Here is a 15,512-nt window from a genome sequence, read left to right on the forward strand (position 1 = left end):
TAGAGCTTCTGACGTCACACCAATAAGACATCTTCCACCTTCAAACTAACACAGAAAATCTATTTAGATTTTAATTTTACTGTGTATGACTAATTTTAGAGTTACTTTTGTCAGCTTTTACACATATTTAAAAACAATTTGAAATATTTGTGATAACATAATAATAACTTTAAGCCAAACACAACAGAAATGGCCAATATGAACTTGAGTTTGTGATAATATGTTACATTATTTGCTTCTATTTATATTTTATAAAAGAACAATAGAAATTATTAAAAGAAATCTTGAATGATAAAATTAAGAACAGAGCTACTGAGGTCACACCAATAAGACATCACCCACCTTCAAACTGACACAGAACATCTATTCAGATTTTAATTTTACTTTGTAGGACAAAATTTAAAGCTATTTTTCAGCTTTTACACATATTTAAAAACAAATTGAAATATTTGTGATAACATAATAATAACTTTAACCCAAACACAACAGAAATGGCCAATATGAACTTGATTTTGTGATAATATGATACATTATTTGCTTCTCTTTATATTTTATAAAATAACAATAGAAATTATTAAAAGAAATCTCGACTGATAATATTGAGAATAGAGCTTCTGACGTCACATCAATAAGACATCCTCCACCTTCAAACTAACACAGAACCTCTATTTAGATTTTAATTTTACTGTGTATGACTAATTTTAAAGTTACTTTTGTCAGCTTTTGCACATATTCAAAAACAATTTGAGGTTTTGTGATAACATAATAATAACTTTAACACAAAAATAACAAGAATGGTCAGTATGCACTTGTTTGACATTATAAAAATGAATATTTCCTTAATCGCACACTTCTACATACGGAATTCATTAAAGAATGCAAATTAATGAGTCAAAAATAACACGGGTTGATTCCTGCAATCGCAGAAGTAAATTATTTCAAAAGTAATTATAATTTATATTAATATTAATAAAATAAAGTCTTGTTAAATCCTCAAATTTATGTTTGTTTTTTAATTAATTTTAGTTAGCTAAAAAATATTCGTCTTCATAACTTTAAATTGCTTTACAATATGAAATATTTTATCGGTAATAAAAATGCCTTGTAACAATTATTACGAGATTAACAGAGACCTGAATTATTAAGGTCTTTCAATATCGTAAGCCATTTCAATTAAGGAAGATTATCTTGGAACAATCGAATTTATAATTCAGCCGGCTTATAAAAAAGGTTACTACTTTGTAAGATAGATATAATTATCATTTTTGTTTTATTTTAACATATTTTTTCTATAAATATTTTAATAGTATTTAAATTAGTGCATAATTAGCAAATTTAACATGCACAAACAACGTAACGATACGATTAATTTTTTATGTGAGTAATAAATAACTGAAAATGTTTAAGAAATATTTCGATAAGAATACATTTTTTTAAAAAGTATTTTAATTTTTTATGTGAAAATTAAGAAAAAATTCATTGTTTTATTATATACATAATTTGTTGCCATTGCCCCTGTATTGTTTAAAAAAGTTCTTAGTTAGTTTTGATGTTTTTTGTTCGGTCTAATACGTCCCAAAGGTGCTCAACAGGATTTAGATCAAAGGACTGAGACGACCATTCAATCATTGTTAAGTTTTTCATTAGATACCGCTTTTTATAATTTTATTTTAATATATGTAAAAATTAAGAAAAAAAGTCATTGTTTTATAATATGAATAACAACAAAAATCATTTTTTATAAAATTCAATTTAAGATTAATTTAAAATGAAATTAGACCGACAACTTTTCTCGTTCGTATAATCAGAACAATAATATAAAAGAACACTTTTGAACAACTATTGCCCAGTCCAATTTCTACCTCAGATGGATGAGCTGGTAAAGCACCGGAGTAATTCGCAAAGTTAGCTTTCCAACTATTTAAAATGTTTAGTTAACAAAACATTTGATTAAACAACTTACTTTATACGCATATGTATGGGGTATATTTCATACATAGCATACGATGCTCAGATATTCATTTAAGTTAATAAACCCCCATATAATTAATGCACACATCTGAGGCGATAGTTTTAAAGTAATATTCAAATCGCATTACATATTAAATCATGAAATTCGTTCAAAGCGAGAACATGCATTTCCCCTGTGACAAAACGCAAGCTGCGATTAACCGAAATTCAATTCGTAACAAACGACTGACTAATTTGCATGAAGAATTATTCCTCTTCTCGACTTTCATCTCGAACAATTAAACAAGCATCAAATATTACAACTAACAACACACATAAAGCTGCAGTTACCATAAGAACTGTACGAGAATTAGTTAGTTGAAACGATTTTTATAGCAAACAAAGCTAATAAAGTTCCTTGTGAGTCAATAACTCCAATAATAACCATTTATCCCTGATTCTGCTGACCAAAATAATTTTTTGCCAACTACGTTTTGGCTCCTTAGGCACTCTATTATGAGAACACATTCGTTTCTATGTTCATTTTGCTCTGAAGTGATTGATTAATTTTGAATAGACTGCATTAGAGTCATTCGATCATATTTTTAATTAATGATTTCATTCATTCGAAGCACTGCAATGGATTATTTTAGATAGGAATTTATTGAGAAAATTTAAAAAGCTTCCGAGTTGGTTTAATTAATTTCCAAGCTTTTGATTTCCAAGTTTATTGTAAAAATTTATAATTCGTAATCAATATCTGAATAATGTGTAAAGAATTTTTTTAGCAGAAACATTTGTTAATTAGACGTGGCTCTTTATTAAATTAAAATTCATTATATTTAATCGATCTTTATATTTTTTTAATTAATTATTTTACCCAATGTGTCTTAATTATGTCAACTAAAATTTTATATATTAATTAAATAAAATAAAAAGGTCAATATAACAAAGATGACAATAAGAAATAGATCATATACAGTGTTGCCCAAAGATATAACCAAAATTTATAATCTAACATTTTGTCAGATATTTCATAAAAGGATTTAATGCAAATTTTATCCAATTAGTATAAAATTTTGCTCATTATATAAACTGGGCAACTAAATAAAATATGTTAAAGGTGAATATCACAAAGATGACAATAAATAATAGTTCATATACAGTGTTCCCCAAAGAAATAGCACAAAATTTATAATCTGACATTCTGTAAGATATTTCATAAAAGGATTTAATTCAAATTTTATCCAGTCAGTATAAAATTTTGCTCATTATATAAACTGGGCAACTAAATAAAATATGTTAAAGGTGAATATCACAAAGATGACAATAAATAATAGTTCATATACAGTGTTGCCCAAAGAAATAGCACAAAATTTATAATCTAACATTTTGTCAGATATTTCATAAAAGGATTTAATGCAAATTTTATCCAATTAGTATAAAATTTTGCTCATTATATAAACTGGGCAACTAAATAAAATATGTTAAAGGTGAATATCACAAAGATGACAATAAATAATAATTCATATACAGTGTTCCCCAAAGAAATAGCACAAAATTTATAATCTGACATTCTGTAAGATATTTCATAAAAGGATTTAATTCAATTTTATCCAGTCAGTATAAAATTTTGCTCATTATATAAACTGGGCAACTAAATAAAATATGTTAAAGGTGAATATCACAATGATGACAATAAAAAATAGTTCATATACAGTGTTGCCCAAAGAAATAGCACAAAATTTATAATCTAACATTTTGTCAGATATTTCATAAAAGGATTTAATGCAAATTTTATCCAATTAGTATAAAATTTTGCTCATTATATAAACTGGGCAACTAAATAAAATATGTTAAAGGTGAATATCACAAAGATGACAATAAATAATAATTCATATACAGTGTTCCCCAAAAAAATAGCACAAAATTTATAATCTGACATTCTGTAAGATATTTCATAAAAGGATTTAATTCAATTTTATCCAGTCAGTATAAAATTTTGCTCATTATATAAACTGGGCAACTAAATAAAATATGTTAAAGGTGAATATCACAATGATGACAATAAAAAATAGTTCATATACAGTGTTGCCCAAAGAAATAGCACAAAATTTATAATCTAACATTTTGTCAGATATTTCATAAAAGGATTTAATGCAAATTTTATCCAATTAGTATAAAATTTTGCTCATTATATAAACTGGGCAACTAAATAAAATATGTTAAAGGTGAATATCACAAAGATGACAATAAATAATAATTCATATACAGTGTTCCCCAAAGAAATAGCACAAAATTTATAATCTGACATTCTGTAAGATATTTCATAAAAGGATTTAATTCAATTTTATCCAGTCAGTATAAAATTTTGCTCATTATATAAACTGGGCAACTAAATAAAATATGTTAAAGGTGAATATCACAATGATGACAATAAAAAATAGTTCAGTGTTGCCCAAAGAAATAGCACAAAATTTATAATCTAACATTTTGTCAGATATTTCATAAAAGGATTTAATGCAAATTTTATCCAATTAGTATAAAATTTTGCTCATTATATAAACTGGGCAACTAAATAAAATATGTTAAAGGTGAATATCACAAAGATGACAATAAATAATAGTTCATATACAGTGTTCCCCAAAGAAATAGCACAAAATTTATAATCTTACATTCTGTAAGATATTTCATAAAAGGATTTAATTCAAATTTTATCCAGTCAGTATAAAACTTTGCTCATTATATAAACTGGGCAACTAAATAAAATATGTTAAAAGTGAATATCATGAAGATGACAAAAAATAATAGTTCATATACAGTGTTGCCCAAAGAAATAGCACAAAATTTATAATCTGACATTTTGTAAGATATTTCATAAAAGGATTTAATTCAAATTTTATACAGTCAGTATAAAATTTTGCCCATTATATAAACTGGGTAACTAAATAAAATATGTTAAAGGTGAATATCAGAAAGATGACAATAAATAGTAGTTTATATACAGTGTTGCCCAAAGAAATAGCACAAAATTTATAATCTGACATTTTGTAAGATATTTCATAAAAGGATTTAATTCAAATTTTGTACAGTCAGTATAAAATTTTGCTCATTATATAAACTGGGCAACTAAATAAAATATGTTAAAGGTGAATATCACAAAGATGACAATAAATAGTAGTTCATATACAGTGTCGCCCAAAGAAATAGCACAAAATTTATAATCTAACATTTTGTAAGATATTTCACAAAAGGATTTAATTCAAATTTTATCCAGACAGTATAAAATTTTGCTCATTATATAAAGTGGGGAACTAAATAAAATATGTTAAAGGTGAATAACACAAAGATGACAATAAATAGTAGTAATAGTAATAATAATTAATTCAAATTTAATCCAGTCAGTATAAAATTTTGCTCATTATATAAACTGGGCAACTAAATAAAATATGTTAAAGGTGAATATCGCAAAGATGACAATAAATAATAGTTCATATACAGTGTTGCCCAAAGAAATGGTATAAAATTTATAATCTTGTAAGATATTTCATAAAAGGATTTAATTCAAATTTTATGCAGTCAGTATAAAAAATATTGATGGGACCATATGGAACATACATGGAACATATATGGGACCATATGGAAAGACAAATAAGAGCACTTCAACCACCACCAAACACTTTAACCCAACTACTAAAGGAAAAGATTGGAAAGACATTGATCAAGACATTAATTTTAAGTATGAGGCAACATTGTCATCCTAAATTTATTTAAAAAATAATATAAGAATAATAACATACTTATTTCTTTGTGTCAATTTTTAAAAGTATTCCAACTTAAACAAAATTTTATTAATTGAAATAAAAACCATTTGAGTCAATACATTTTTGCCAACAAAAAACATGCTCATTTATATCAATGGAGTAGAACTCCAAGGTTCTCTAAAGGTGTATATTACCTCACATCAACACCAAATATTCATCACTAAGAAACCGTATAACAAAAAACGCAGTAACTTTCTTGACAATCTGATACATTATTATATAAAAAATATTTGTATACAAGTCAATAAATACAATATACATTTATTACATAAAACAAAGGAAATGTTATGAAAGAGTTGATTGATTAGATATACCAGTAGGAAATGTTGGGTAAACAGGAACAATAATAAATCAAATCCAAATAAAAACTGTGAATAAAAATCCACTTCCACCATCCACTTTTCAACATAATAAGGCACACAATTTATGTACATAGGTTTCTAATATATCTCCATTACAAAAGACAAAATATGACAACGTAGGCATGTTCGTATTTATAATTCACTCTTTAACCCTCCATCGTCTTCTTATAAATCGTTCGAGGACAGTGAAAATCTGCCTGAAGGATATAAAAACTACCTGTCTCCAAATAATTTTCTAGACAGCTGGTTTTTTCTCACATTACTTTTTAAAACGAGGGTGAGTAACAAAAGAAAAAGAATTGACATGAATTTAAATTAATTCTTTAATACTGAAATATGAACGAATAAATCTGACCCTGCGAAAAGCTTTTTTGCGTTTCCCGTCTGGGTTTATCACATTTATGATGTACAAGAACATTAATAATGACATAGTTTGGAACATATATGGATAATTTAACTTACTTGCCATCGACGGCATCCAGAATGGTGGCATTAATACCTAATTCGTCGAAGACGTTCAGCATCCTCCTCCTCCTTTCGGGTCGCCTCTTGAGATTGATCATAAATATTTCGTCGAAATCCAGCTTGTCTTTGTCCGGCAAGCTGGTGTATGGTTTCAAAAGGTCGTGCAGAGGAAGGGGTTCCTCCTCGGACAGGACTTCGACTTTAATGTTTTTTAAGTTTTCGTAGTCACTGGACAAGGGGTCGTCTTGTTCTAAGGGCACAGTGATGAAGCCGAAGTTTTGCTCGTTACAAATGTGTAAACTAATGTTGCTTGAATTGGCGCCAATGGCGAAAGTTATGATATCATCCGTTGGACCTTCGAAGTCTTTTAAATTGTCTGGTCTGTAGGTGAGATAATCTGATTCTTGTCGTCTTAAATCTATCAGAACACATGAGTGTACCATTGGTACGTTAAAACAGCCTTGAGTTTTCCTATAGACTACAGGTTTGTATTGATCAGTTCTTAGGTAGTAATAGTCTTCGGTCATCCCATACCAAAAATTTGAGTACAGACCGTCAGACTTTAACATTGGAGCTGCTATTGTGAAGTTCTTGCTTATTAGATAGTTTAAGGTATCCTCGTTGGTGAGAAATACATCACTGTCAATGCTCTGAAATAAGGCAACATTAGATAAACACCTTGTGAATAATACTATGTAGCATCTTACCAATAAATAGTCGGCCCATTTTCTTCTGGCAAAATTTAACGCGGCTTCCTTCAGATTGATGACGTGAGTAAACCGTTCTTTGGTCCAATGAGCCGGCCCCCTTTCGTCCGGAAAGTACGTTTCATTTTCATCAAACTCCGTGTGGATGGAATGGTACCTTTTCCTTACGGATTCCACCCAGACCTTTAAAATCTCGATGCTTCTATCTGAGTTATGGTCACTGCGAATCCTGTAAACAAATTGATAATTATTCACGTCAAGTGTCGACTGTTTGTTCACCACTTTTCAACGTGTTTCCGGAATAAATAGACAAATTTAATCCGGCCAAATCAGTGTCAGTTTCGACCGTATCAAAGTTTTACAGTGGACAGTTTTGTATGGAGTTTCACGAGAGTGACACCCCCTGACAATTTAAATTCATTAAACACGTAATTTCGACACTATTTCACGCTTATTTACAGAAACTCCCTAACATCAATTTTAATTTCACCCACCATAATACCATAAAATACAATTGACGTTTTACACATTTTTTATTATGTTAAATTAGTATTGGAATTCTGTTGTCAATCAATGACTTAATGCTAAAATTCCTCTATATTAAAAAATGTGATATTATTTCTTTTTAACTATCTTATTAAGAAAATAAAGATTTCTTGGCAATAATAAGTAAAAAAAAATTCTTGAATAAATCAAAATAAATATTTTAATATTGAAAATATTTAATAATAAAATGTATTATAAAAAGAATTGTATGTAATGAGTTTTTTACTGAAAAGAAATCTTAAATGAATATTTTTTAAAAATCTCTATGCCCAACAATTAAAAAAATGCAATGAATGATACAAATTTTAGTTAGTTATTTTTATATTTTATTTATACTTCACATTATATTCTATTACTATTATTATTTAAATTTATGTTATACCCAAAAACATTTGTACTTAATTATAAGGATAACCATAAAAAACAATATTGTTCTTTTAATTGCTTAATCAAAGAAATTAAATTAATTTTCTTGTAATATAATACAATGTAATTTAATAAATTTTTATTTTAATTAAATAAATTAATTTTCTTTAATAAGACAAAATAGATTAATATTTGAATATTTATAAAATAAATCTTTTACTAAAAATATATCTTGAATATATATTTTAATAAAAAATTTTATGTCCAACAATTTAAAAAAATCCAATGAATTTGATTTGCCTTTTTTTATTTGATTCACAGTATATAATAAATAATAAATGAAATTTAAAACAATATTTTAATACCATTTAATTATTTATTTTTATATTTTATTTATACTTGACGTTATTTTCTATTACTACATTATTCAAATTTATTTTATACTCAAAAATAATTGTACTTAAATACAAAGGTAACGATAAAAAATTTAATATTGCTTTTTTTAATGACTTAATCATTAATTAAATAAATAAATTATTTTTCTTTAAGTCAATAAATATTTTAATAATTGAATATTTAATAATAAAATATATTATAATTAAAATTATATGTAATTAGTTCATTTTTTAACTAAAAAGGACAAATATCTTGAACATATATCTTATGATATTATCTTATAAATAATCTCTATATCTAACAATTAAAAAAAATCCAATGATAGATTCAAATTTAAAACAATATTTGAATACCATTTAGTTATTTATGTTTATATTGTATTATTTTGTATTACTGTTGTATTTTGTATTGTTTAAATTTATTTTATACTCAAAAACAAATGTTCTTAAGTACAAGGACAACTATAAAAAATTTAATTAATTTAATTTATTTAATTGTTTTTTAATTAATTAATCAAGAAAATTAAATTAATTTGCTTATAATATAATACAATATAATTTAATAAACTTTTATTTTAATTATTTTTATTATAATTAATTAAATAAATTAATTTTGTATAATAAGTCAAAATAAATATTTAAATATTTGAATATTTAATAATAAAATTTATTATAATTAAAATTGTATCTAATTAGTTCATTTTTTTAATAAAAAGGATAAACATTTTGAATATATATTTTTATAAAAAAATGCCCAATGAAAAAAATTTTCATTAGGCATTTCATGAAATTTAAAAACAATATTTTAATAATATACCATTATTTTTATATTTTATTTACACTTCACATTATTTTCTATTACTATTATTATTTAAATTTATTTTATACCCAAAAACAATTTTATTTAATAACCATAGAAATTTAATATTGCTTTTTTAATTACTTAATCAAAAAAATTAAATTAATTTGTTTATTTAATAATATAATACGATGTAATTTAATAATTTTTTATTTTAATACTTCATTATAATTAATTAAATAAATTAAGTATAATAAATGAAATTTAAAAAAATATTTTAATATCATTTAGTTATTTATTTTTATTATTTTATTTATAATTCACGTTATTTTCTATTACTATTATTATTTAAATTTATTTTATACTCAAAAACAATTGTACTTAATTATGGGGATAACTATAAAAAAATAATTAATAATAATAATTAATAATTTTTTTAATTACTTAATTATGAAAATTAAATTAATTTGCTATTTGCTAATTTGTTTACAATATAATTTAATAAATTTTTATTTTATACTTCATTATAAATCGAAATAGATATTTTAATATTTGACTTTTATATAATTAAAAAAATATAATAATTTTAATATCAAGCTTTATTTTTGTGGTTACTACATCGAGTCAAAATTATCAATCCCAATATTATCATTTCAACAAAATCAAACTGATAATAAATTAGGTCACATAAATTTGTAAACTTTAATATACATTTAATTATATTTATTTGAAACTCAGAACTATAAAATATTTAATATTGTCTATTTAATTATCTAATCAAGAAAATTAAATTAATTTGTTTATAATATAATATAACCAGATAAATTTTTATTTTAATTTATTATTAATATAATTAATTAAGTAAATTAATTTTCTTGAATAAATTAAAGTTTATATTTTAATATTTGAATTTTACAAGAACATTTTAATATCAAGCATTATTTTTCTATAACTAATTATACATCAAGTCAAAAGTATCATGTTAATATCATTTTAACAAAATCAATGTGATAATTTGATATATAAATTTGATAGATATTTATTTATATTTTTTTGATACTCAAAAACAATAAAACTGTAATTATAAAAAATATAATTTTATTATTTTTTAATTATCTAATCAAAAAAATTAAATTAATTTGCTTTTAATATAATTAATTTTTTATTTTAATATATTATTAATTAATTAATTAAGTAAATCAATTGTATCAAATTTGTTCATTTTTTACTAAAGGGAACAAATATCTTAAATACATATTTTCATAAAAATCTTATTTCCAAAAATTAAAACAATAATCCAACGAATAATGCAAATTTTATTGGAGTGTCCCTTTTTATTTGATTCACACTGTATATTAAATAATAATTTGATTTTGAAACAACTTTCTAATATCAAACATTATTTTTCTATACATAGAGATAATAAATTAGGTCAGCTGTGATCAACTAATATAAAACTAATTTAGTAATATTAAAACTTTATAATAGTGGTCAAAAGGAACGAATAACTGTATCAATCAATATGACGGCGATTCAAAAGTCGCGCCAAAATGTTCAACAGGTAAACCAATAGTGTAGCGTGGGCGTGGCCTGCACACCTTAACACGTGGTGAATGTAAACAAAACAGCAATTGCCAAAAATTACCCCAAACGTACTCACCACAAGGAAATCCTCTCTTTGGGATAATTCAGTCTTTCAATGGTCGACAGAAAATAAGGCAACGTGTGCGCCTTGTTCCTCACAATCATCGAGAAAACGATCGTCGGCTTTTTTAATTCCGACGCACCGACGTACACGCACAACACGCACAGAAACAACGAGGCCAGTTTCATTTTTGTGGGAATGTTTGAGCGTTTGGGAACGGATGCTGTGGGTTATTAATTTTGATGGTTATTCCAGAAGTGTACACAGCTGATGCGGTGCCGCCATGGGATGTGTGTGTCTGTTGGATGTTCCAAGGCGGGCCATTTAAAAAGCGTGGTAGAAAGGCTTACGACATACACATGCTTATTTTTATTCTAATAATATTGATATATTCATATATTGTCTTAGTTTAATAGGTTAAGGGTTTTAAAGCACTTTGATCAATACAAAGTTTTAGTTATCTTATTAGATTAGAATAAGAATTAGGTAGTATTTAATAAAAATAAATAAACATATTAAAAATGAGTTGTTTCATCCCTTTTCCTATAATTTTCAGAATCTGCACCTCTGATACCTTACCAAAACTACTAAGGGGCTTCAACTCTAGTATTATTTATAAGATAATAATATATAATGTATAATTAAAACTACTATTTTTTCAAATTAATATTTTATTAAATACCCATTTACATTAAATAATTTTTATATAATAAAAATATAAAATTCTTATACGATAACACAGCCTTAGTTTTAATAATTAGGTTTGTCCTTCTCATTACTATTGAGCATACAGAAACATGTTAAATACAACATAACAGTATAAAATATACAAAGGTATGCAATATACGAAGTATACAATATGTATACCCCTTGAAGGACCTACATTAGGGATGCAGTCGCAATGTCCATGGCTCCTGAAACATTTCAAATGGCAATGGTGTGCAGTGATTGGCATCAAAATCTATCATGTACTTGCCCGCCTAAAATAAAAATAATTCTCTTAATTATTACGTTCTAATATCTATCTTGGAAAGTCTTTTATCCTACTGAATTTTGAGAGAGACACCATGTATGACAGAGACAGTAAAAGATTCCCACTACGAATTAAATATGCAGACATTTCCTGTCTCTGTCGTACATAATGTCTCTTTCTATATTCAGACGGGTCAAAAACTTTTCCTACTGTATATAATATTGATTGCGTTCCTTAATTAACGTTAACATTATACACAGGAAAACTTACCAAAAAGAGAGCCATATGGATTTTTTGTTTCTCTGAATAATCCTTTCCTATTTTCAAAGGATAAGCATTAGTATGTTCTGTCACGTAGTTCTGCAGTTTTAATTGGCACTCAAAGTCATTTATTTTATAACGATTTACTATGTTATCTAAAATATCAGTGAAAGCATTAACGAATAATAAAATGAATATATACTTACTTTGGTACATTCCGGTTAAGCTGAGGTATCTTGATAGTTCATTTATAACTTTTTCAGTAATAATGTATGGATAACGATGCTTTAGTATGTCAATTAGCAAAAAATTGGCTCTGTTCGACGCCAAATCATCCTCACTGTAACAAAATAAAGAATAACGGTACAATTTTGAATATTTAACTTAAATTTTGACTTACTCTAGGCACATAATTTCATCCCTTGTTCTCCTAATAATCAGAATAGGTCCAGGATAATTCACTAATAAGGCGGATATGTTTATATTTATATAATTATTTACCGCAGCTTCGACGATAGAATGAAGCCAGTTAGGCATGGAATGTTTAGCCAGTTCCATAATATCATCGAAAGCCCCATCTAAAACCTATGAAATCCATTTGGACTAAAATCATCAGCTTAATTTAACTTAAAGAACTTACTAAACTATTTCAAGGACAGTTACAACAATTTAATCGTGATAAATAAGTTAATGTACAAATAAATATTTAATGTTCTTACTACTCCTCTGCATTCATTGTAATTGGCAGCAGCCCAACTGGCCGGATAAGCACCGATACTCCAGGAGTAGAACAGTATGTCTTTTCTCTTAAACCCTAAACTACGGATGGCATATTGGAGGACTGCATCAATTGCGTTTTGTACTTGAGACGGCATCGGCTTGCCCTACAAAATGAATGAGCAATTCATGGAGAAACTAAAAGCAAAGATGATCTTACAGTGCTGTTTCCAAAGCCAGGGTGGTTCCACCCAAGCATGGAGTAGCCAGCATATATTGGAACTTTGATGAGGCACCCATCTTCGAAAAAGGAGGCACTACCTTCGCAGCATATCACCAAAACGTCACCGAATTTGCTTTGGTCTCTTGCGTCCAGAAATATTGTTTCTATGGTGTTGCCTTCTTTGGTTGTCAGCTTTCTTAGCTCGCAACCGTGTTCTGCCAACAGCTCACTTCGTCTGCTGTTCAACCCTAAATTAATACATAAGTTTTTAGTTAAGAAATCCTATGTATTAAGAATTTGGCCTCATCTAAAATTAACCCCGTTATTTTTAGCCTTAGAATCTGTTCAAAGTCGTCTTCCAGATGATCAACTATATACACAAAAAACAGTTCAGGAATAGTAAAAACTAAACACAGACGTAAACAAACTCTCGTGAAATTCCGGTGAATACGATGAACACATTTAGTTAAGATTACCGACTCATCACAATACTAATAATAACATTAATACGTTGTAAAATGACAGTGGGTTAATAATAATTAAAGTAAAGTTACCCAGTATCTTCGGCATGAAGCAACAGGAGCCCGGATACAGGATCTTCATACCGAAAGTGTGCAGACCAACGTAAGCCAACCATTTACGAAAAGTCTCCATAACGTACGAGCCCCACTCATTGCACTATCGGGTATGCCAAATAATAAACAGTCTTAGTAACTTGTTTGAACACAGGTTGATCTAAAAATTGCTCGTAGATAAGATAAGCACAATCAATTACCTAGATAGAGATAATGTTCGACAAAAATATCCAATTAATAACTGTACAACAGACAATACGATATGTAATCGTGTATTAACATCTAAACGTGGATTACAGATATCGGAATATTGCGAAATGTTAGTACAGTGACTAATTTTATAATTGATATTCAATCCTTGCATGTGTTCAATTAGGAAGTGGCTATCGACATTATTGCTTTGTTTTTCAATCTAATTAACTTTCGTAAGCATACTCAGTGTGGATCTGTTACCAATATTATATTACAGCCTTTGTTAGATGTGTAATTATATATTAAATTTTAAAACAACCGGATAATGACAATAAAACTATATTATATATACGTCGTATATTTCCGGTTTAAGAAAATATTGCTATTTGAATATTAATGTTTAATCATACATAATTGTAAGTATATTCAAATTATAGCTTAGCTAGCTGTGAGATGCTATATTTAAGCATTATTATTGTTAAAAGTTATTTCATTGTTTCATAACATTTTCAAACACGTGTGCCATACAGATGATGATGGATCATATTGAGGTGATAACGCATAATTCAATACAAATCAATATTTTCGTCAAAAATAACTAATAACAATTTTTATCAATGTTATAATATTAATAATATGTTTATCTCTATATATTGCATTCAATAGTTATTTTATTTTCAAAGTACTAATTCTAAATACCATCTAAATTATGTAATTTGGTTGATTTTTTAATGATATAAGTACGTTCCCATAAATTTTCATCACGAAGTTATTAATCTAGATTATGTATGGCATTTTAATATATCATCAATCAAGACACTTAAAAGCAATTAGAAATCAATATGTTGTTTCATAAGCATACTAAGGTTTTATCTCGAGGGACGTGACACCCTCAACCCACTTCTTAGGACGCTTTATTGTTATCTTGTTTAAATTAAATATAATTAATTAAGATGTCGTACCTGCATTGAATGAAGCAATAAATAACTGTGGCAACACATTAACATGAAACAGGACTATTATCACATCACATAAATATTTATACATGTTTGTAACTTACAATATAAATAACAAATTCAAGAAGTAGCCCTCAGACGCAAACATACGCACTGAATATTGGTAACTACATGCTGCTACATACTTGACGTTTGAATGAGTATCATTCCATTAAACGAATTGTTTGTTATTGTAATTATCAGTATTGGATCCCGTTTACTTCGCATATCTTGTTGTGTTTCAAAGAATGAACACTATCAGTAGCGTCACCAGTAAATTAATTTATGTTATAATTAGACAATTATCAAATATATATTGATTATAAATAAACATCATTTTTGGACATAGTTAATTTACACATTTTGAATATCTACTGAGGCATTTACTTCTTGTATTCTTGATTCTAAACTAGATCCTTGTGTTTAGCAACTTTTGGAGAAATTTAAGTAATTAACATATTGGTATTAATAAATGTGAATTGATGTGGTGTGGAGGGAAAATCAATAGAAAACTATT

At 26.5% G+C, this 15,512-nt stretch overlaps 2 protein-coding genes across 2 annotated transcripts in view; both read right to left on the bottom strand.

Moving 5' to 3' along the window:
- Nucleotides 1–11,551, bottom strand: part of LOC109605799 (glycosyltransferase 25 family member) — a 41,509-nt gene extending 29,958 nt beyond the window's left edge. Inside the window, exons 1-3 of the mRNA XM_049962756.1 lie at nucleotides 11,075–11,551; nucleotides 7,309–7,537; nucleotides 6,599–7,251 (exon numbers count right to left, since the gene is read on the bottom strand). Of these exons, the coding sequence (XP_049818713.1) occupies nucleotides 6,599–7,251; nucleotides 7,309–7,537; nucleotides 11,075–11,247 (1,055 nt within the window). The 5' untranslated portion in view covers nucleotides 11,248–11,551. The remainder of the gene's footprint in view (nucleotides 1–6,598; nucleotides 7,252–7,308; nucleotides 7,538–11,074) is intronic.
- Nucleotides 11,552–11,708: 157 nt separating this feature from the next.
- On the bottom strand, nucleotides 11,709–15,154 carry LOC109605829 (phosphatidylserine lipase ABHD16A-like). The gene is made up of 9 exons (XM_049962757.1): nucleotides 15,061–15,154; nucleotides 14,963–14,987; nucleotides 13,788–13,911; nucleotides 13,231–13,481; nucleotides 13,013–13,177; nucleotides 12,694–12,878; nucleotides 12,500–12,633; nucleotides 12,303–12,448; nucleotides 11,709–12,039 (listed from the first exon to the last, which is right to left on the bottom strand). The coding sequence occupies exons 1-9, from the start codon at nucleotides 15,102–15,104 to the stop codon at nucleotides 11,944–11,946; spliced, it is 1,170 nt and encodes a 389-aa protein (XP_049818714.1). The 5' UTR covers nucleotides 15,105–15,154; the 3' UTR covers nucleotides 11,709–11,943.
- Between the last annotated feature and the right edge of the window lie 358 nt (nucleotides 15,155–15,512).

Source organism: Aethina tumida, chromosome 2 (assembly GCF_024364675.1).
Source record: "Aethina tumida isolate Nest 87 chromosome 2, icAetTumi1.1, whole genome shotgun sequence".
Lineage (NCBI taxonomy): Eukaryota > Metazoa > Arthropoda > Insecta > Coleoptera > Nitidulidae > Aethina > Aethina tumida.